This window comes from Pleurodeles waltl, chromosome 12 (genome assembly GCF_031143425.1).
Source record: "Pleurodeles waltl isolate 20211129_DDA chromosome 12, aPleWal1.hap1.20221129, whole genome shotgun sequence".
Lineage (NCBI taxonomy): Eukaryota > Metazoa > Chordata > Amphibia > Caudata > Salamandridae > Pleurodeles > Pleurodeles waltl.
In genome coordinates, this window is record NC_090451.1 from 70,855,786 (window position 1) to 70,878,037 (window position 22,252).

The 22,252-nt window shown below is 47.6% G+C and overlaps 1 protein-coding gene across 7 annotated transcripts in view; it reads left to right on the plus strand.

Moving 5' to 3' along the window:
* Positions 1-22,252, plus strand: part of UNC13A (unc-13 homolog A) — a 240,517-nt gene that overhangs the window by 98,227 nt on the left and 120,038 nt on the right. For 3 of the 7 annotated variants that reach the window (XM_069216650.1, XM_069216649.1, XM_069216651.1), the window contains exons 6-10: positions 5,427-5,500; positions 8,052-8,106; positions 9,636-9,671; positions 10,404-10,617; positions 20,927-21,469. In XM_069216650.1, coding sequence (XP_069072751.1) covers positions 5,427-5,500; positions 8,052-8,106; positions 9,636-9,671; positions 10,404-10,617; positions 20,927-21,469 — 922 coding nt within the window. Of the gene's footprint in view, positions 1-5,426; positions 5,501-8,051; positions 8,107-9,635; positions 9,672-10,400; positions 10,618-13,835; positions 13,962-20,926; positions 21,470-22,252 lie in introns of all 7 variants that reach the window. The other 4 variants (XM_069216645.1, XM_069216647.1, XM_069216646.1 and 1 more) reach the window with 3 other exon arrangements.

Below are 22,252 nucleotides of genomic sequence, written 5' to 3' on the forward strand. Positions count from 1 at the left end.
GAGACTCATGCACCGCCGAGGCCCGTGGACACTCCTGCACCGCGGACTCCCACCTCGGCCACTCATGCACTGCAGGGGCTGCAGAGGACCGTGGACACTCGTGCACCGCAGGGGCTGCAGAGGCCCGTGGACTCCCACCTCAGCCATTCATGCACCGCAGGGTCTGCAGCCCCCCCTGGACTCCCACCTTGGCCGCTCATGCACTGCAGGGACATCAGAGGCCCACTGACTCCAACCTCTGACCCTCATGCACTGCAGGGGTTGCAGAGGCCCGTGGACTCCCACCTTGGCCACTCATGCACTGCAGGGGCTGCAGAGGCCCGTGGACACACATGCACTGCAGACTCCCACCTCAGTGGCTCATGCACTGCAGGGACTGCAGAGGCCCTTGGACTCCCACCTCGGACACTCATGCACCGCAGGGGCTGCAGAGGCCAGTGGACACTCATGCAGCACAGGGGCTGCAGGGGCCTGTGGACTCCCACCTCGGCCACTCATGTACCACAGGGGCTGCAGAGGCCCATGGACTCCTACCACGGCCACTCGTGCACTGCAGAGGCCCGTGGACACTCATGCACCGCAGGCGCTGCAGAGGCCCATGGACTCCCACCTCGGCCACTCATGCACTGCAGGGGCTGCAAAGGCCCATGGACTCCCACCACGGCCACTCATGCACCACAGGGGCTGCAGAGGCTCGTGGCCACTCATGCACTACATGGGTTGCAGAGGCCCGTGGCCACTCATGCACTACATGGGTTGCAGAGGCCCGTGGCCACTCATGCACCACAGGGGCTGCAGAGGCCCGTGGACTCCAACCTCGGCCACTTATGCACCGCAGGGCCTGCATACGCCCATGGACTCCCACCTCGGCCACTCATGCACTACAGAGGCCCGTGGACACTCATGCACCGCAGGGGCTGCAGAGGCCCGTGGACACTCATGCACCGCATGGGCTGCAAAGGCCCATGGACTCCCACCACGGCCACTCATGCACCGCAGGGGCTGCAGAGTCCCGTGGCCACTCATGCACCGCAGAGGCCCATGGACTCCCACCACGGCCACTCATGCACCGCAGGGGCTGCAGAGGGCCGTGGCCACTCATGCACCACAGGGGATGCAGAGGCCCGTGGCCACTCATGCACCACAGGGGATGCAGAGGCCCGTGGCCACTCATGCACTACAGGGGTTGCAGAGGCCCGTGGCCACTCATGCACTACAGGGGTTGCAGAGGCCCGTGGCCACTCATGCACCACAGGGGCTGCAGAGGCCCGTGGACTCCAACCTCGGCCACTCATGCACCGCAATGGCTGCATAGGCCCATGGACTCCCACCTCGGCCACTCATGTACTACAGAGACCCGGGGACACTCATGCACCGCAGGGGCTGCAGAGGCCCGTGGACTCCAACCTCGGCCACTCATGTACCACAGGGGCTGCAGAGGCCCATGGACTCCTACCACGGCCACTCATGCACTGCAGAGGCCCGTGGACACTCATGCACTGCAGGGGCTGCAGAGGCCCATGGACTCCCACCTCGGCCACTCATGCACTGCAGGGGCTGCAAAGGCCCATGGACTCCCGCCACAGCCACTCATGCACCACAGGGGCTGCAGAGGCTCGTGGCCACTCATGCACCACAGGGGCTGCAGAGGCCCATGGCCACTCATGCACTACATGGGTTGCAGAGGTCCGTGGCCACTCATGCACCACAGGGGCTGCAGAGGCCCGTGTACTCCAACCTCGGCCACTCATGCACCGCAGGGTCTGCATAGGCCCATGGACTCCCACCTCGGCCACTCATGCACTACAGAGGCCTGTGGACACTCATGCACCGCAGGGGCTGCAGAGGCCCGTGGACACTCATGCACCGCATGGGCTGCAAAGGCCCATGGACTCCCACCACAGCCCCTCATGCACCGCAGGGGCTGCATAGTCCTGTGGCCACTCATGCACCACAGAGGCTGCAGAGGCCCATGGACTCCCACCACGGCCACTCATGCACCGCAGGGGCTTCAGAGGCCCGTGGCCACTCATGCACTGCAGGGGCTGCAGAGGCCCGTGGCCACTCATGCACCACAGGGGATGCAGAGGCTCGTGGCCACTCATGCACCACAGGGGCTGCAGAGGCCCGTGGCCACTCATGCACTACAGGGGTTGCAGAGGCCCGTGGCCACTCATGCACCGCAGGGGCTGCATAGGCCCATGGACTCCCACCTCGGCCACTCATGTACTACAGAGACCCGGGGACACTCATGCACCGCAGGGGCTGCAGAGGCCCGTGGACTCCAACCTCAGCCACTCATGTACCGTAGGGGCTGCAGAGGCCCATGGACTCCCACCACGGCCACTCATGCACCGCAGGGGCTGCAGAGTCCCGTGACCACTCATTCATCACAGGGGCTGCAGAGGCCCATGGACTCCCACCTCGGCCACTCATGTACCGCAGGAGCTGCAGAGGCCCATGGACTCCCACCTCGGTCACTCATGCACCGCAGAGGCCCGTGGACTCCCGCCTCTCCCAGGACCCCTGGGGATGAGCGGGCTCTGAGCCGGCACCTGTCAGTGCGGTCTTTTCTCTCAGGCCCGGGCACCTGACAACCGACGCTCGGCTCTTCTTCTTTCACTAATGAGCCTTAATTCTGTTCAGTTGTCTAATTAATGCCAATAATTAATGAAATTGCACCACCACAGTGGCCTAACGATTAATTACTGTGCCTGTCACCGCCAGTCGCTGGGAATGAAAGCATGTGGCGTGCAGTTCTTCCTGTCTTCGTCTCTCCCCCCTGCCTGCTCCCCCCTCAGTATTAGCGCTGCCCTCCATCTGCTCCATGTTCCCGTCTGCACCTAACATGGAGAGACTTTCTGTCTTCGGCTGCATGAGTACACTGTGTGTGTGTGTGTGTGTGTGTGTTGTGCTGCCTGGGAGTTATCGGGGGCACTGACGTAACGAAACTTGAGAGAGCTCCCCTGCAAACTACATAAAGGGGCCCCTCTCCGGACTCACTCCGGAGCTCTCAGGCCAAGGTACTGTGCTGAGGGCCCCCCCCTGGAGCTCGTCCCCCCAGCCCCCCCCACACACACCGTGGGGGGGGGGGGGGGGGGGGGGCTCTTTGCTACGCCACTGATCAGCAGCTAACGACTGATGTCAAAACAAAGATCACAGGAAGTCCCACCCAAGCAGGCACAGTGCTTGTGTGAGAGTTCAGCGCCCTTGCACCTGGGAATAATTCGAGCTGTCCAGCGTGGGTTGAACAGGGCCTGCTCCATGCCAGATTTTCGGTATATCAACATAAGATAAATGTACATGCAATTAATCTAAATGGAACTCCTTTACATAGCGCTACTCTTAAAATACTGAATGGCTCAGGTACTGCCCGACCTGAATCGGCCACATCTGATATAGGTCTTTGAGAATCACTGGGTACGTGGGATAGATTCTCACAAAGTGATGGAGTACGCCCTCACTCTAGAAACAGAGCGCACAGGTTCCCCTGGCCTATGCAAGAGTGACTCGTCAAGGTCAAGCATTTGCACTGCATCCTGGGACTTGCAGTCCCGTTTATCTAGTTGTAAAATCCAGACTTCTAGTCCCAGAATGCAAATCACAACACCAACACCCAATGAGCTGCTCATGGGCTGACCTAGGAAACGTTTGAGTTCTGTAGACAGAGCCAACTCGAACTGATGCAGAAATCAGAGGTTGCTAAACCCAGCTTTCTCTGAGTTCATGGTCGAGGCTGAAGACCAGTGGAAACCCATGGACGTTGACTGACATGAGCTGCCCAGTGCGGAAGCTGTACTAGTCCTCTAGTAGGAGCGGCCTGTTGACACCATTTTTCCCAGGACGCAGAGAGCCTCTGGTCACAGGTTAGCTTTAACAGGCAGGTACCGCTATGGCCCGCTGGCTGTACACTAGTGGGAGGATCCTGGGAGACGCAGGTGCGCAGGCAAAAAGAAGGTTAAGGTCCTTTGAGAAGCTATTTTGAGTAAGGAGTAAATAGCTAATGTCATTTAGGTGTGGCAGGTGTGGCGGGTGTTACTCTTGGTGTGGTCGTCTAGGCCTTTGCCATCCCTCGTCTGCGGTCTCAAGAAGGCTGCAGCACAACCAGAACGCGAAGAGGGTTCTATGTGCCGCCTCTCATTTCATTAGACATTCACCGGCAAGTGGGAGGCTGCTGATGGGCTGTTGGGGAGAAGAAAGGTCAAACCTTTGCATTTTGGGTCACAGGATGTGTGAGGTCCCTTCCACTGCCGGTGCCAGTTTGGTGATTCATCATTCCAAATAGTTTGTTGGAAAGAGAGTTCTATGAGGTACAGAGTAGGGATAATTTCTAGACAAAACCACATAGGAAGACTGTCAGTCTGCTCTGTAGTTAGTAAGGTGGTCTAGTAAGATGCACAATTCTTCATCAACGCTTACTTGTACTTAAACTTTGCAAGTCAAAGGAGTATCGTACCCAGCAACAGGCCTGGCATCCATCGGTGAACAATCACAGGAGATATTTTCTGATCGAAAGCATTTATGCTTCTGGTGATTCCAGTTGGGCTTGTGGGCTACCTGGACGAGCATGGTTGCTCCTCTGATCAGCTTCTGGAGAGTGGATAACCACACATGCTCAAACTCTCTCTACTTTGCCACATCTTTGTGGGGATTGCAAACCTCTCTCACATTGTTACATAGCTTGGTTAGTCCCCTGACTGTGCTTGGTGATAGAGGAAAGTAACATGTTGCCACCCATATGATCCTTGATCCTTGATGCTGTCTTGTTTACTTGAAAAATGTGCTTTTGCTGCATCTAGCCTGTTTGGTTGAGTTAGACATCGAACTGAGTGGCATGGTGTAATGTAGACATGCCTGTGGCCGTGTGTCTTTCTGTTTGCATGAGACAGTGCTGGTGTATCAAGTTTGTTCAGGTGAGTTAGATGTTTGCTGTTTGAGTGACAGTTGCCCTGGCAAGTTGCCATCCATAAGGCCTTTGGCACTGAACTGGTTGCACGAGGAAGGTGTGTTGGAACATCTGCTGTGGTCGGTTGAGTTGGGTAATTGTAGTTGGCGAGCGGAACTTTGTCATCTCTTGGTTGCATGAGGATCATGAGCTACAGCTGGTGGATTCTGTTGTTTTCGCTGTTATGCGTAGAGCTTCCATCCAAGTACAAGAGTAAAGAGAGTGCTCATCACTTCTAACATGCCACAGAGACCTCTGGTAAGTTCCAGCCATGTATTTCTTCTGTCTAAGAGGGTCCGGTTGTATACAAGAGCAGTTCTGGTGTCACAAGTAGACGTAGTCGAAGGACACTACGGATGTCAACACAAGTATTTCTGGTTAAGGATGTTGGAACCTGACCTCGATGACAATCACGAAGGAGGGATAAGAGTAGGGAACTTCCTGAGGCGGAACAGTAAATGTTGAACACTGTTTGTTGCAGATATTCCTGAGGAGGAAGCACGGTATTGGGCCAAGAAACTGGAACAGTTGAATGCCATGAGAGACCAGGATGACGTAAGTAGAGGAACTGCCTATTCCTTGCAAAGTTTCTGTGTCTACCCCTCATAAATTACTTGCTTTGAATACTCGTTTGCAATGACGACTGTGTTTGCTGATAAGGATTCAATACGCCCCTCATCTTTCCGATTCGCACTGTCCAACTCAATCCCAAATCCTGATATAGTTCCCTTTCTGTAGACGCACTATCCCACATGTTCAGAGGGAGGTTTCCCAGAGTTCGTTTCAGACTATGAACCCTCAACTCTGCAAAGTACACTCCAGAGGTTCCCCTGCAGTCCATAGAAGCTCTACCAGCCTGGAGTGGAGCAAGGGCAATCTGTTGTCCATAGAAATGCTTTGAGTGACCCTTTCACTTGCTCAGTTTGGATTGGAAGGGTTACATGACATGTTCCTATCAGACATACATACGCTGCCAGATATCAGCATATACCACCTCTCTTTGCCTTGGCCCAGACTTATGGCTATTTGAGTAATCAGAATCCTGACCTGGTTGTAATCTCATCTGCTTACTGTGAATCTTTTCAGAATCTGGCCCGCATGTTTGAGATGAGGACTTGTTGCCTCTGACATGTATACTCGGGGGTCTGAAACATATGTTCTAAAGAAGGTCTAGTGCCCGAGATGGAGTCTAAACTCTTTCTGGAAGTTGTGTCTGGCTTGTGATTGAAAATCTGCCCTGGTCCAGCAGATGTCAACCAATCCTACTGCAAAGCTAGTAACCAGCAGTCACGCATAAACGGGCACTAGTTCTGTGTGTTACTTATGCCAAGCACAGAGGGGTTTACATCACCCTTCCTGACCAAATCCCTAAGGTCAGCATCTTCCCTTTCTAAACTAAAATGAGTGTGGAAGGAACCTTAGATCGCATGCACAGACTGTCGCTGATATTTGTGAGACCCTTGCTGCACATAGGACAGATCTTCAACGCTTCCAAGTTTGCATCCCTACACTCCTGTTACGCATAGTGCCGAAGAGTCAAATAACTTGTATCGAATGTCCAATTTTAACATTGTCATCACCAAGACTGTCTTTTGGGCTGTGTGTGAATTCAAATGAGAACATCTGGGTAAGAAAGGCCAAGATAAATTCTTGCTAACACCTACACCCTCTTGCCAATAGATTTCACAGTTTACCTCAATCTAATCATAAGATGTGCTTCTTTTAGGGTCTCTGTATTTGTCAAACCTTTATATCGGAAACAGACTGAAAGCATAGCGGCTTGGGGGCTATACTGGAAGAAAGTGTAGTTACTAAAGGCCAGATGTAGGAAACTGTTTGAGACTCGCAAACGGCAAAAATTGCCGTTTGCGACTCGCAAACCGGAGTTTCCTATGCAGAAATGCATTTTGCGAGTCGGAACCGACTCGCAAAATGCATTTCAGAGTCGCAAATAGGAAGGGGTGTTCCCTTCCTATTTGCTAGTCGCAGTGGGATGCAATTCCATTTGTGACCGCGTATGCGGTCGCAAATGGAGTTGCAGTTACCATCCACTTGAAGTGGATGGTAACCCACTCGCAAATTGGAAGGGGTCCCCATGGGACCCCTTCCCCTTTGTGAATGGACCCAAAAATATTTTTTCAGGGCAGGTAGTGGTCCAAAAGGTTTCGGATTTTTTTTTTAAGTGCAGCTCGTTTTCCTTTAAGGAAAACGGGCTACACTTGAAAAAAAAAAAACTGCTTTATTTAAAAGCAGTCACGGACATGGAGGTCTGCTGTCTCCAGCAGGCCTCCATGTTAGTGAGTGCCCATAGTCGCTATGGGGCTGCAATTTGCGACCCACCTCATTAATATTAATGAGGTGGGTCTTTGCGACCCCATAGCGACTCGCAGACGGTGTCTGAGACACTGTTCTGCATAGCAAATTGCGAGTTGCAATTTGCTTTGTACCTACATCCGGCCCAGAGTCGCACCCCTTGGGTTTTGTGTGGGTGTCATGTGGCTATCCTCACAGTGAAGCAGTCATTCACCTGTAACACAAGGTTTCATACATGTTGGTAGAAGCGTAACATGCCTGCATATCTCCCGGTGTCACAGCAAGGGCCCTACAATCTAAGTAAGGTGCTTGAGTTCACATCAAGGGATATTCCCAGCCCTTGAATGTTTACAAGAGCTGCAGTGCAGAGATCTCGTGTAACTGGTTAATAACTTTTTTCTTATTGTTTGCTTCACACATTGACATAGTTTGAACAGCCCCCGGGATCTAGGTGGTGTTGTAAGTCATTTACATTTTGGAAAGTTATCAACTCTTAAGAACTAATCAACCAATCCTTGTCCAGCTTATAGTATTTCGTAGATTCACGTTCTTTGAATATTACGCAACATGATACAAAGATCTTGTTAGCAAAGGATATTTAAAGCACGTAAATCTTTGAAACTGTAGAACTTGTGTTACTGATCAATGACTTATTTTTAAAGACACGCGTGGCAAGTTTGTGAATGTGCTGTACAATGTTTACGATCTGCGGCCAATGCGCCACCACTTCCGTTTTGGAAAGGATACCTCTGTATCAATGTCCTAATCGTCTTCCCCTGCTCCCTCTCCACAGTTCTCATACCAGGAAGAACAGGATAAACCATTAAGTGTACCCGGCTCCCAGTGTTGTAAGTACCACACCTTGTCACCTTCACACACATACGAACTGTCGTCAAGACAACAAACATGAGTCCGCTTTCTAATCCTGCTAGTTTAGAGTCGCAGGTCCCATGTCAAAGATGAAGCAGAGGACTGTTCCTGAGGGAACTGGGTTGCTGATCCTCCACTGGTGGGGAAAAGACACGCCCTATTTGCTAGTATGTTTATGGTCTCCGCGTCCCACTATACCACTTGCTAATGCATAAAAAGCCAAAATTGGCTGAAAGTGTCCCAAATCTGGAGACTGTAAATTGGCAAATCCTAATCCTAACAGCGCATCGATGCAAAATGTTGACTGAAGGACCGGCTGAAGGTGTCAGGTTTGATGTTTTGTTTTTTGGCAGCATAGTTGCTCCTCTTTGACAGTGGGTGCATGTAGCCCATTGAAATGGCATCTGATTTTCATTTTCTTTCTAAACCTGTGCTAGGGACACATTCGTGGGCAAATAAACTTGAGGGTCAGCAAGGATAAGACCACAGACACACTGCCTTCCTCCAATCACATTGCTCCAGGGAGAGAACCGGAGGACACACATGGCTAGAAGTCCAGTGTAGGCACTGAAAGGCCAGATCCATGCCAGATTTTCAGGATAACCAGTATATAAATGTGTTCAATTCAGATTAATTTGGCGCCATGCTAGAAGCTATTTATGCATATAAGTTAAACCTACACAAGCGACTCACCTCATTAATGAGTCTAAAACCGTGCCTCGAGTTCAGAATAATCATTTTTCACTTATAAATTAATTTTGCACGTGTACATTCATTTACAGAAGCAAAAATTCAATGCTAGATCTATGAACAGGGATGAGGAAGGGGGTCTTGAACAAAAAGAATGACCCATGAGTCTGTGGACACCCACAAACTTCCCCGCCACCCCCTCTATGCAAATCGTTATGGATTCTATCCTTTTCCTGGGTGACAATGAGATGCAAAAAAAACAAAAAAGTGATCGGAGTGAAGGGAGGGAAATTGTGTGTGGGGGGGGGGGGGCAGTTTCCATATGGAGTAAAAAAAAAAAAAAGTTATGAAGTGCATTTGCATGAGTAACCACATGGATATATATCTGCATGAGCAAATGGAATCTCAAAAGTTGCCCAGGAGTACACATGGAAATTCGCAACTTTTGCAGTTTTCATGCGTAACTTGGAAAACTTGGCTTATTCCAAAAATCTCCCCCCTGTAATGTTAGATATCTGCAAGTGCTGATTTCCAACTTTTAGTGAATGAGGACCTTTGTATGTAAATGTATCTTTTGTGGATATCCTGAAAACCTTAAAGTTTGTATGGACTCTTCATATAGCCCAAACCCATCCAAAAAGCATCAGAGGGCATTACACGGTCAAAAGTGTAACCTGTCATGAGTCTCGCCTTCATGGACCAAGTGAAGACCCAGGCTGTTTATAAAGACCTGTCCGGCAGGAGTACGATCCCTAAGCTTGCTTCCTGATCCCTGGTGCCTGTCACCATTTAATGTCTCTGACCCTTTTCTTTGTAGGTAATTGGAATACTTTTGGCTGGGGAGACCAACAAAGTAAGTACCTAAAGCTGATCCTTTTTCTACTGCGGGCAGTCTATTCTTAGCGGAATGTGGGTGGTGATTTATGGTGCTCAATCTGGCTGAGGGACACTCCTCTTCTTCACTCCAGAGGTGGGACAGAGGCATTCAGAGTGGCCAAATTGTTCAAGGAAGCAACTACATTCCAGTGCTAGACAGACAGACAGACAGACAGACAGACAGACAGACAGATGGACATATAGGTAATGAAGTGCATAGGGTGAACCTAGGTTTATCCCAAAGGGTAGAAGAGCGCACACAGATCCCAGTAAGAAGTGGTTATTGCACCTCGCCACAGACCTCAAGGTCAGCAGAGGACAAGCTTATTCTTGAATCTGTGGACTTTGTGGGCTTCATTGAGAGATAGAGATGGCCAGCAGGGGGCACTTTACTTCTAGATTTTAGGAGGCGTTGTAGGAATTCTGCTAGAGGTGAGGATACTTGCAGAAAACAAGCTCATTATTTGACTGAAGGAGGGCTGATTCGACCCCACCTGCAGCTACCATAGGGCGGAGCATTGTTTCATTTAAGTAATGTCTCCTGTTTCTCTTGAGATTGATGGTAAAGCTGTAAATCTACAAAAATATCCCTAGCACCTGCATTCCATGGTTTTTCTGTCTGCACTATCTTGGCACTTTTTATTTTCTTTTATAACTCTTTCATGAGTGAGATCCTAACTCAAGTTCTTGTCTCCCACTCTTGGAGCAGATAACGATGATCCCGACAGTGCAGTGGATGACAGGGACAGCGACTACCGCAGCGAGAACAGTAACAGTAACCCACGGCCATTCATCTCTACCTCCCAGCCCAATGCCTCTGTCCACCAGTATCCCATGAGGAGCCAACAGGCGAGCTCCCGTGACTCCTATACGGACTCCATGCAGAGCTACGACATGGACTACTCCGACCAGCGGCCCATCAGGTACAGAAGCCTCACGGGAGTGGGTGAACACACAACTTCAGCGCTCTATAGAGCTGCACTCTCAAAGCTCTCAAGTGTCCTAGGCCTAGTGTGACCTTCTGGCCCCAAGCAGTGGAATACTTGATTCACTTGTGTGCCGACTATTGACACAAATGGGTCCCCTATAACCAGAATGCGATTGAGCGAGAGTCAAAAAAACAGGAGTGCATTATAATCTCAATCTTAAGGGGCAAGAGTCAATTGACAACATGGTTTTTGGGAGGGTAAATACAAAGAAATCCTGGTTTTGCTAAACAAAGTGGCTTGAGCCTTTCCATGAAAAGGCCGGTTACTCACCATCCAGACATCAGTAGATTGTTCTAAGAAAATCAGCCTCAGTGCGTATTCACCCCACCACAATGGATCCTATTCAGTAGGTGTACATTGACACACAGCTCATATAAATGATTGTGCTCAGCAGACATATTGTTGGTATGTGTGCTTTGCACATTCTATAGTGGATCCGAGCCTGTCCTGGTTCTGCTCACCACACCTGTCCGTGACCACAAGTGATTGGGTTGAGTACAAAGACTTGGCCACGCACGGTTGTACTCCGCACACACATTGTTGTCCACTATTGATTGTGTCAGCAGTGATACTGCTATCCACACTTGGAAGTTCTGTGCATACATACTGTTGGGTATAATGCATTGTGCTCAGTAGATAAACTGCTAGATACAAATGACTGCCCTCTGCACTTTCACAGTTCTAATGAGCTTGATCAAGACGGTTAGACACAACACAACCAACACGATAAGACTTGAGGTATTTGACGCAAATGTTGCCGACCTGGGCATTGGCTCCGGCATGAATAGATATTTCAAAGATGGAAGGCTTCCTTCTGCCTCTAAAGGCAGCATTTCAAAAGATGATTTGAGACACATTTGCTCAGCAGTCTAGAGTGTACAGCTGCTCTGTTGTGTCAAGTCTATTTAGCATGAAAAATTGCAAACATTGCCGTTTAAAAAGAGAATATGTGAAACTGTGGAAACCGGCACAGACTGGATGAATCTCAAGTGACAGATGGGCAACTAGGATTGAGGGCAATGATGTGTGTCATGATACAATCTGAAGTACGCGATAGGATTCTTTGGGCGGGAGCTGGCAGACACAGATATCCTAGGACAGAGACGGGCTTCCTTTATGGAAGCAAGGATGCTCAGATATCCCAGGATAGAGACGGGCTTCCTTTATGGAAGCAAGGATGCTCAGATATCCTAGGAAAGAGACGGGCTTCCTTTATGGAAGCAAGGATGCTCAGATATCCTAGGACAGAGACGGGCTTCCTTTATGGAAGCAAGGATGCTCAGATATCCTAGGAAAGAGAGACGGGCTTCCTTTATGGAAGCAAGGATGCTCAGATATACTAGGACAGAGACGGGCTTCCTTTATGGAAGCAAGGATGCTCAGATATACTAGGACAGAGACGGGCTTCCTTTATGGAAGCAAGGATGCTCAGATATCCTAGGACAGAGACGGGCTTCCTTTATGGAAGCAAGGATGCTCAGATATCCCAGGACAGAGACGGGCTTCCTTTATGGAAGCAAGGATGCTCAGATATCCCAGGACAGAGACGGGCTTCCTTTATGGAAGCAAGGATGCTCAGATATCCTAGGACAGAGACGGGCTTCCTTTATGGAAGCAAGGATGCTCAGATATCCTAGGACAGAGACGGGCTTCCTTTATGGAAGCAAGGATGCTCAGATATCCTAGGACAGAGACGGGCTTCCTTTATGGAAGCAAGGATGCTCAGATATACCAGGACAGAGAGACGGGCTTCCTTTATGGAAGCAAGGATGCTCAGATATCGTAGGACAGAGACGGGCTTCCTTTATGGAAGCAAGGATGCTCAGATATCCTAGGACAGAGAGACGGGCTTCCTTTATGGAAGCAAGGATGCTCAGATATCCTAGGACAGAGAGACGGGCTTCCTTTATGGAAGCAAGGATGCTCAGATATACTAGGACAGAGACGGGCTTCCTTTATGGAAGCAAGGATGCTCAGATATACTAGGACAGAGAGACGGGCTTCCTTTATGGAAGCAAGGATGCTCAGATATACTAGGACAGAGAGACGGGCTTCCTTTATGGAAGCAAGGATGCTCAGATATCCTAGGACAGAGAGACGGGCTTCCTTTATGGAAGCAAGGATGCTCAGATATCCTAGGACAGAGACGGGCTTCCTTTATGGAAGCAAGGATGCTCAGATATCCTAGGACAGAGAGACGGGCTTCCTTTATGGAAGCAAGGATGCTCAGATATCCTAGGAAAGAGACAGGCTTCCTTTATGGAAGCAAGGATGCTCAGATATACTAGGACAGAGAAGGGAGACCCTTTCTCCTGCAGATAGAGGAAGGTGATCTGGGCTTCAGATGAGGAAAGATGAAGACCTGGACTCTTTGAAAAGTAGGGAAGGAATTAGGAGGGTGGAAGCTGCCTCTCAGGATGGGGGAGGGAGAGCTCTACTCCTGGGAGATGAGACCTGGCCATCCTAGGATAGGGACTTGAGAGGCACACTGTCGATCAGCACTCTCTGGGATGTAAACGGCAAACGAGAAGTTTCTCCATCAGAGGCGAGCAGAGTAAAGTAGAGGATGAGCAGTGCCTCAGAAGCCTGCAGTAAATAGGTGCCTCCTCTGAGGCACTGAGTAGAGGATCAGCCTGCGTGGGAGGCTGTCTTTCAGAGGTGGCAAGTAGATGAACATTCTGTGTTTAAGCAGGCTGTAGACAAACTGTCTTAAATATTTCTGTAGATGAGCACACAACCTCAAAGGCAGACATTTGATGTGCAATCTTAGAGACAGAAGGCAGTGCAGAAAAAAAATAATGTGGTGCCTTGGAAACACGGAGGCTGGGTAGTTTGGTAGTGTGGAAAGGTGAACTAGCATTTGTGTTATGTTACCTGTTTGCCAGTGCATATTGAGTAGTATTGTGTTTAGAGAGGTGAGCTGTGTGTGAGTACTTCTAAGCAATCAGTTTGTAGGTGAATGTTGAGAGGTGATAGTGTGGATGGGAGAAGGACCCATCTATACCAGCAAAACTCCTTGTGACACTGGAATTTTAAATCGATTGATGCTTAATATGTTCATTTCAATGGTCTTTGCTTACATGGACACTGTTTTTTTATTTCCACTGCACGTCTTCTCCTGCTGGTGCCCCACCCCAATCTGCCTCTGGCAGACGCATCAATAGCGTAGACTCTACCACGCATGGCCGCAGTGATCTGGAGTCCGCCTCTGGGTCGAGCAGGCTGACAAGTCGCCAGCATTCGCTCGAGAGCAGACAATCTCTAGACCTATCTGATAGGTGGGTCTCTACCTTGTGGTTAGACATTGTGAGTGACGCCCAGTGCTGTGGTTGCCCTAACAGCCCGGGTTAGACCGATACCGAGGGGCTCAGGGGGGTGGGGGGGTGGTAACCAGCCCAACCCAGTAGCAGGGAAAGCAGCCATCATTTTACTAGGCCTCATTGAGAGAGTGGTCACTATAATCTGTTGATGCTGACACTGCCAAGCCATTCTTCAGTGGAGATCCTCCAGTTACCCCGGAAGACCACCCACGATCACTTTCAGCACCCTACATCTGTCTCAGTGCCTTTGTCCCAATTCTTTCCTATCCTTCTGGTTTTAAACGGGTCTAACCTGGTTCCCGCCTGCTGTTGGAAAAGGGGTCAGCCAGTGGGAAGACTGAGTGAACAAAAGGGGAGTAGTGGTAAAGTAGATGGGTTGTATTTTGAGTAACCCAAAACTTACTTTCAAATCTTTAATCACGTATGAAGAAAAAAAATGAAGAAAACTGATGGTTGAACGTTTTACGATTTCCGAAAGAAAATGTATCTTCATATGACCTGTCATAATATATCTAAACTTAACCTGGTGGTTTTTTTCCATTAGAAAATAGGGCAAATTTTTGTGGGAATTAAGGTGCAAATGTACCTTAATTGTTTTTCTCCACCATAACAATATTTTTGTAAGCAGAGATATTCCTACCACTGGTGTACTTAGGTGTGCAATAATTTTACAATGCCATTAGGATCTTCGGTGATTTGTTAACTTAATGAACAGTGATTAGTTCCCAATATTTACAATGTTCTATTTCCTTCTCAGTTTATGAAATGGTATAGTCTTCAAACTGTGCAGTTATGCATGTTCAGTTCTTTATGTAATCATAGCGTGAATTTAGCTTTTCTTCGAGACATACTAAAGAGTCAATTTCTCAGTGTTCGCTTCTGGATTCCAAGCTCTGTATCCAGTATATTGGGACTTTCTTGGCATCTCAAACTTCTTCTAGCCCACTCAGCATATTAGATGTTTCATCTGTGAACTAGCCAAGGGACACCCTCACATTCTACCCAACTTCATTACTTGATAATATTGCACTATCTGCCAAAGGAGAGCTTCAGAGCCTACCTGCGGAAGTCACTCCTTTATACCTCCCTGATGACAAGTATTTCTCCTTTCCCCCAAGGCTGATGGATTACTCTCCTGACATGTTCAGAATAGGCCTCAAGGAAAACAACTGCTTGCAATCTTGAGGAGTGAAACCTTGCAGGTAGCTGCCTTTGATATAGTCTGTTTTCGTTCAATCTCAAACCTCCAGATTGAAGTGATCTAATTCCATTAGATTATAACTTTATCCTAAATTTTACAAGGTGATGATGCCAGAGAGCACATTCTCTTTGTACACACAACACTCTGGTAAGTCCTAGAGTGGTCATCTGTGCGCACACCTGATTCCTCACATGATGCTAAGTAGCTTACAGTTGTTAGAAGACATAAACTAAGAGGGTGTATCTGGAGGCTTCTTGGCAGACTACATAAAGAACACAGATCGTAGTTAAAGTAAATCTATTTTATTTGAATCAACACAATGATTCTCAAAGCTGAGAACACAAACAAGTGGGATCTTAAGAGGACTACTGAAAGATATCCCATGCAGTCATTTAAATAGTAACCGGCCTTTTAGACACGGTAGAGACAGGAAAGTAGAACCTTTTCTTGTTGCTTCTTGTTTTTGAGACCAGTGGCTGATGACCCCTTGCAAGATGTTTTGACAGCATTTACTGTTGCTTTATGGCCTTTCCTCAATTGGCCAGCTGCTCTTTGGAGACCCCTGTGTCTCCTGGCAAACTTCTCTAGCTCTTGGCACAATCTTCAATCGTACAGTATCTGCTGATACCCCTTCACCACTTTCTGCAAGAAGTGAGAGTGACCAAGGGGAATGGGCTATTGTCCTAACCCTGTGCTGCCATGTTGACCATTTCCTTTTTTTTTTTGATCTTCAATTTTCCACTCTCCACGTCCTTGGGAGCATCCGACTGAAGCAGGATTAAGACCTTAACCCACTAAAGCAAGCTTGACAAAAGAAAGACTCAGATTGTCTGTGTAAACCTTTGACCAATATGATAGACATCATACCTTGGTTTCGGGGGTAAGCATCACTTACCCACATATTATGTGGAGACACCTCTCTGTTTCGAAGTATCCATTTTCTTTCTTGGATGATTCCTAGAGGATCCCCACTCTCCTTACCTGGATGAACACCTACTAGCAGGAACCTCCCCATGTATATCCTGTTAGTACTCCAACTCACATGAGGGTTTCCCATCTTACCTGAAGTCTTCCTATCAGACTCACATCCTGTCAGTCTGCTTGCCAATAGAATGTGCATCCAAAGCCAAAACACCTAAATAAACCAAAAATAAGAAAAGGTAAGAGATGGGAGACAAGGGAAGGTGGCAATAGAGGTCAGCAGGTGCAAGTAATCAGACACTGGTAACTTCACCTACCACCAAATACCAAAAGCAGTCCTACCCCACTGATCTGTGGTCACCCCATTGTTTAATCCAGTGCAGAGATCTGCAAATGCTGATTTGCCACATAGCTCATTTAGTTATTGCATTTGACTGTTTGAGAGAAAACCCATTCAATGTCTCTCATTAAGTAGATCTGCTAGTAGTTATTTAGGGGTGCCAGGAATGTCTTCAAACTTTGCATTGTGGTGCTGGCACTGGTCTGAACACCTGTGTTCTCACGACTTAGGTTTTAACCTAGACAGATTCTGCTACAATAATTGGCAAACATACACAGATGCACACACAGAACGCACACGGGCATGCATAAAAACATATACACATTTGCACATACTTGCAGACATACACACAGATCCAAACACAAGCACACTCGAATTCACACCCACAGTGACACTCCGACACTGACACACATGGACATACACATGCTGTCTTGCACACCCACTTATTCTCAAACACAAAAAGTGGCATCAGCAGACATTCACATTTCACTCCAGCTCCCCTCATTCGGATAAAAACACTGACATGCAAACAAAGGTCTCTCTGTCTCACACACCGACAGGCACACACTGCCTGTGAGTGTGGAAAGCTTTTTCACATTTACTTACCTCCCACATAAGTCATCTAGTTTTTATGGTGTAGATCATCAAAGCATAGGCATGTCAAATCAAAAGGTACACGCTGGTTACCACAGAGAGACATTCTGTTCCGCATCAGACAGTGGGTTCTGGTGGTTTGATGAGTGGGATTCGGGGTATGGTATCGGTCTTTCCCAGAGCTGAATGCTGTTCTTGTTTGCATGCATGTGTCCCTGCATCTGTGTCTCCTGGGGAGACACATAAATGTTTGTGTCCCCAGACCAGAACCTTGTGCCTGGTGCCCTTGTGTGGTGGGGCCGTTTGGGCATGACTACCAGCAAAGAGAGAACTCACTGTGGATCCTTCATCTCTCTTGGCTGCGTGGCAATGCTCTATCAATGTGGGCTTTGGTGTTTAAAGTATTCGGGTGAAGGTGTTTGTTAGTGTTGCAGTTGATGTTAAGTCATTTCAGGTATGGGCATCTTAACAGCCTTGGCCACAGGGAATCAGCAGGATCGGCTGGTTCAATGTAAGCGCCTTTGTAGTTCTTCAAATTGTTGATCAGAGCCAATCTTTTTAGTCATAGGCCAAATGGTTGCCATGCCCAATAATTTATGCCATGTAAGTTGGAGATCAGTTCAAGCAATCTGCAGAGAAGTTACATATATTCAGGGCCTGATTTTGAGTTTGGCAGAGGGTTACTCCTTGTCAAATGTGACGGATAGCCCATCCGCTGTATTTCCAGTTCCAAAAGCTATAATGGTATTGTAATATGGCGGATTAGATATCAGTCATGTTTGTGACAGAGCAACACCCTCCGCCAAACTGTAAATTAGGCCCTCCGTGTCTAAAGCAGTCTTATCCCCTTTTAACTGACAGTCCAAGGGGGTGTGAGAACTTGTCAGTAAGGATTCTTTGGGTGAATCCCGCATGCTGCTGTACCCTTAGGAAATGGCCCAATGAGCTACAGAGTGATGACAGTGTGTTGCAACCACTTGAATTACAGGTGAAGCATAAATAGCCACTGTGTCTATTTGATGCAGTTCCTTAATGTCAGAAAAAGCAGAGGATGGGAGAGGGTACCCCCAAAAGGGAAGGTGGGGTATGGGGCTATCACTGACCATTAGTGCAGGAGGTGGAACCAGCACTGTCTTGGGGAGATTAGAGAAGGGTGGACAATCTGGCAAAGGAAATGATGGCTAAATGTCTAAGAGACATTCAAGTGACAGACATCGTTATGAGCTTCCACCAAACTTCCTGCAAAGAAAAAACTACAAAAGAATTGAGAAAGTCAGAAGTCTCTATGAAGTTCTGTGCTGCCCTGAAGTTCATTTCCTTCAATATTCAGTCCTATCAGTCCTTCTTTCACCTTTATTCCCTGCATTACTGCTATATAGTGCCCTTCTCAATGTCTACTTTAGTATAATTTTTAAACTCATTTACTCACTCCTATGGTGCAAGTTATTGCCTCTCAAGTGTTTTTGTCTAGTGGCTTAGATTTCAGCAAGTCATTGGTTCTATCTGCTCTTCTAAATTTTCATAACTATATGATGGTCTGAGCACTAACAGAAAAAATGTAATTTTGAAAGTTTGGGGTTGAAAAATAATATCTGAACGAAATATTGTGAAGTATCTGTTAAGAACTTCTTTAAATTCTGGGGTCATGCGAGACTGCCCTTTCCAATGGGTCAAACCTTCACTCATTGTGCAAGCTAATAGTTACTGGATACCACCCTCTATTACATTCTACACCATAGTCTACGTTCTCCCCCATTTCTCCTGTCTTCTCCTCAGACTCTCTCTTGTCTTAGCTTGTATCTCAGTTCTTCTATTCAGTTATTCTCCCGTTCCGCAGGACTCTGGCATTTCTCCATCTGACATTCACAACACCCAGCTTTCCTCATTTCCTGATACAATGCCCTAAAAATCACCCTCTCTGAAACTTTCTAGCTTGCTTGGCTCAGATTTTGTCTTAATCCTTCTGATATCTATCTTTTAACCTTCCCAATTTCTACTTTAGCTATTTGCTCTTGTACTTTACACCCATCCTTCCCTGTATTGCACCTTTACTTTGCTCCAGCCTAATGTATGATTACACCTACCATTCTTGTGTTAAGTAAGGCACATGCAAGAAGCCCCACATTCGTAATGGGTCTAGTTTTCTCTTCCAGATCAGCCATCAAGTAGATTGGGACCTTCCTCCTCTGACTATACTTCTCCTTTCCATCACCACTGTTAGCCCACACCCAAGAAGAGATAAAGTTGCATACTTACCTGCCTTGGAAGTTCATGAGTGCAACCTTATAGCTGACAGGGTTCTGAGACGGATGCATGAAAATCAGCTGGATGTCTGGAAGCTTGCTAGAGTGAGATAAAGCTGTTCGCTTTCAGCTGTGCAGCGTAATGTTGAGTGGTTTGAGACAGTGCATGAGGTGGCAGAGGGATAAGGAGAGCTGATTAGGGGTTGAAGTAAATCATGTGGACAATGCAGTCAGATTTGAAGGAAGGTTTTTCAGAGTTTTTTCAAATGCGCTGAGAAGAGTGGGCAGAATTAGATGCAACTTAGCTGAGAGTGTAAACCGGAATTAATAAAAGAAAACACGGATGATTGGAGATGGGGCAATGCCATTAAGGGTCTCAAGAGTCTGATAAATGATGTGGCTTTGCAGGAATTATGTGCAGGTTTTGATATGATGCCATCAGTTGCTGAACTTGAGAACTGATGTGCAGTTGTGAAGAGGTGATTTTGGCAGTACTTGAAAGTTTGGAAAAGTTGTGGGGCATGACGACCGTGCCTATGTCAAGAAGAAAGTGCAGGGAGGGCTGGACGTGGGTTGAGGAAAGATGCTGGGCAGGATTGAGGGGGAATTAGGAAAGCGTAATTGTTTAGATTGGAACCCAGGAGATGAGCTGAGAAATGATGTGGCAGAGGTTGGAGACCGATGACAGGTAGCGCTGCATATAGGATGATGAGTGATGGCAAGTAGGACGAAAGGTGGCAAGTGAAACTACAGCGCAAAAGAACATGATGGATACTTGCAAAAGTGTTAACGTGGATGATACTGTTTCTGAAAGCATTTCATTCAAAACTGGTGGTCTGCGACAGATAGAATGATGATTTGCAGGTGTAAGAAATAAGACATGTTTTCATAAGAGGATGATGTCCAGAGTATAAGTGAGCTGAAAAAGGACAATACATGGGCTTAGAGACTCCGAAACACTTGGTTAGAGATAAAGAGATACTAGAAAACTAGGGGTCTAAAGTATTGTAAATGGGGTGGCCAATTGGTGGCTTGTGGTTTAGAGAAGACTGTTGTCATGGTGGTTGATTTGTAGGACCAGCAGGTTGCTGAAGCTGAGGTGGAGGGAAACTTCAAAGGAGCAATCCATTAAATGTAGTTGCTTCCTTGTGCTGACAAGTTAAGTGGTTGCATTTGGGGTTTTCCTGCGGGGGTTATACCTGCTTTCTCAGTCCTGAACAGCAATGGAAGTACCTGCTAAATTCCCTGACTGTACATCGGTGAAGAGAGGTCAGATGGGTTGACAGGGAACCTTAGATGGGTGCAGTAATACCTTCACATTCTGAAAAGTCAACTTCTAGAAAGCTTCGTTCTTATGGGTTCTTGTGACATCCTGTCCATGTATTCCCAAGAGTATGCACTGAAGGTGATAAGTCATTAGGAAACAAGCACCCTCTTTTCCTGCTATGTGTTTTACAATGTTGTTGTGTTTTGTTGTGAAATGATGTGATGCAATGTGGCATTACCCTTGCTAAGTATACACTTCAAATCCCCAAACTGCAGGGTCACTCCTCGACTCTAAGGCTTGCTTTAATGCGCTGTTTTATTTTTGTTTCATTGTTCAATCCAACCTGACCCGCTGAAGCCCAACGGGAAGCAGCCACTACGCCTCATCAGCTGAACTGAGTCAAGGCAGTTCCCAGCTCAGTGACGAGTTTGACCCGGATGGAGAAAGCCTGCAGGGTTCTGATTTTGATGAGCGCGATCGGGACTCTTATCATTCCTGCCACAGTTCGGTCAGTTATCGGAAGGACTCCCCAGAATGGGACCCAGATGACGATGCTTACAGTGAGGAATATGATGAGGACTACCCCAAGGATGAGGCCGACCTGCAGGTAGACCAGACCTACGAGCCGGAGCAAGTGGAGCAGGACAAAGTCTACGTGCCAGAAGACCTAGGATACCTCCCGACTGAAAGCACGGAGCAGCAAGTGACCGAGGAATTCCAAGCTAAGGAAAAGACTCCAGAATCCCTGATCCCACTCCAGCCACTAATCCCCACTCAACCCCTTGTTCAAACCCAGCCGCAAGTCCATCCCCAGCCTCTCATAACAACCCAGCCTGTGATACCAACCCAACCTCAAATCCAGACCCAACCAGCTGTACAGACACAGAAACCCATTGAAAGGTAAGTTGTGTTACATCATATGTCGGAGCTGTTCATTGTTAGTCCAGGGCCTGCAGATTTTCAGGTTATCCAACTGAGATCAGTTTGCATAAAGTGAGTCGAAATGGGAATGGGTCAGCACCGATGGAAGGGTTTTAGGGAAAATGTCAGTTTGCTATTTAAGTCCTTCCCAGACTCCTGTCAGAAAGGCAACTTCTCTGTCCATTTGTTGCAACTTGGGGCCCACCTGAGTCTCCCTTGGAGGTGGCATAAGGCTGTCACCTACAGTGGGCTTATATATAGCATTAGCAATGTCACCGGTTATCCTGAAATTATGGTATGGCTCTGGCGCTCAAGGAGTAACAGTGTACAACCCTGTCCAGTCTAAGTATATTTACTTGAGTTGCTGATGCAACAAGGTGGGAATGGGTTGACGGACATTATGACTGCCGGAGGAGATATGAGAGCGGGCAGTGACTTACACTTTCTGCTGAGCTATGAATTCAAATAAAATTCTAACCTTCATGAAAGCCTCAGGGGTAAGAAGGAATACCATGTTTGTTATTATTATTATTATTATTGTGTTGATGTTTTGGAAACTACAATGTCTTCCTGTTTCATCAAACATCAGAGAAAAGTGTTGCATGAATAGCCAGGAAGTTGAAAAAGGATGGGGTGTAGTTGGGTGTTTCTGCAGTGATGAAAGATTTTTCTTATTCATTTATTTTGACAAATTAGCAAGGAATATAAAATAAAAGAAGCAAACGGCAAAAACAAGCGATTAAAGTGAAGATTAAAACAAGT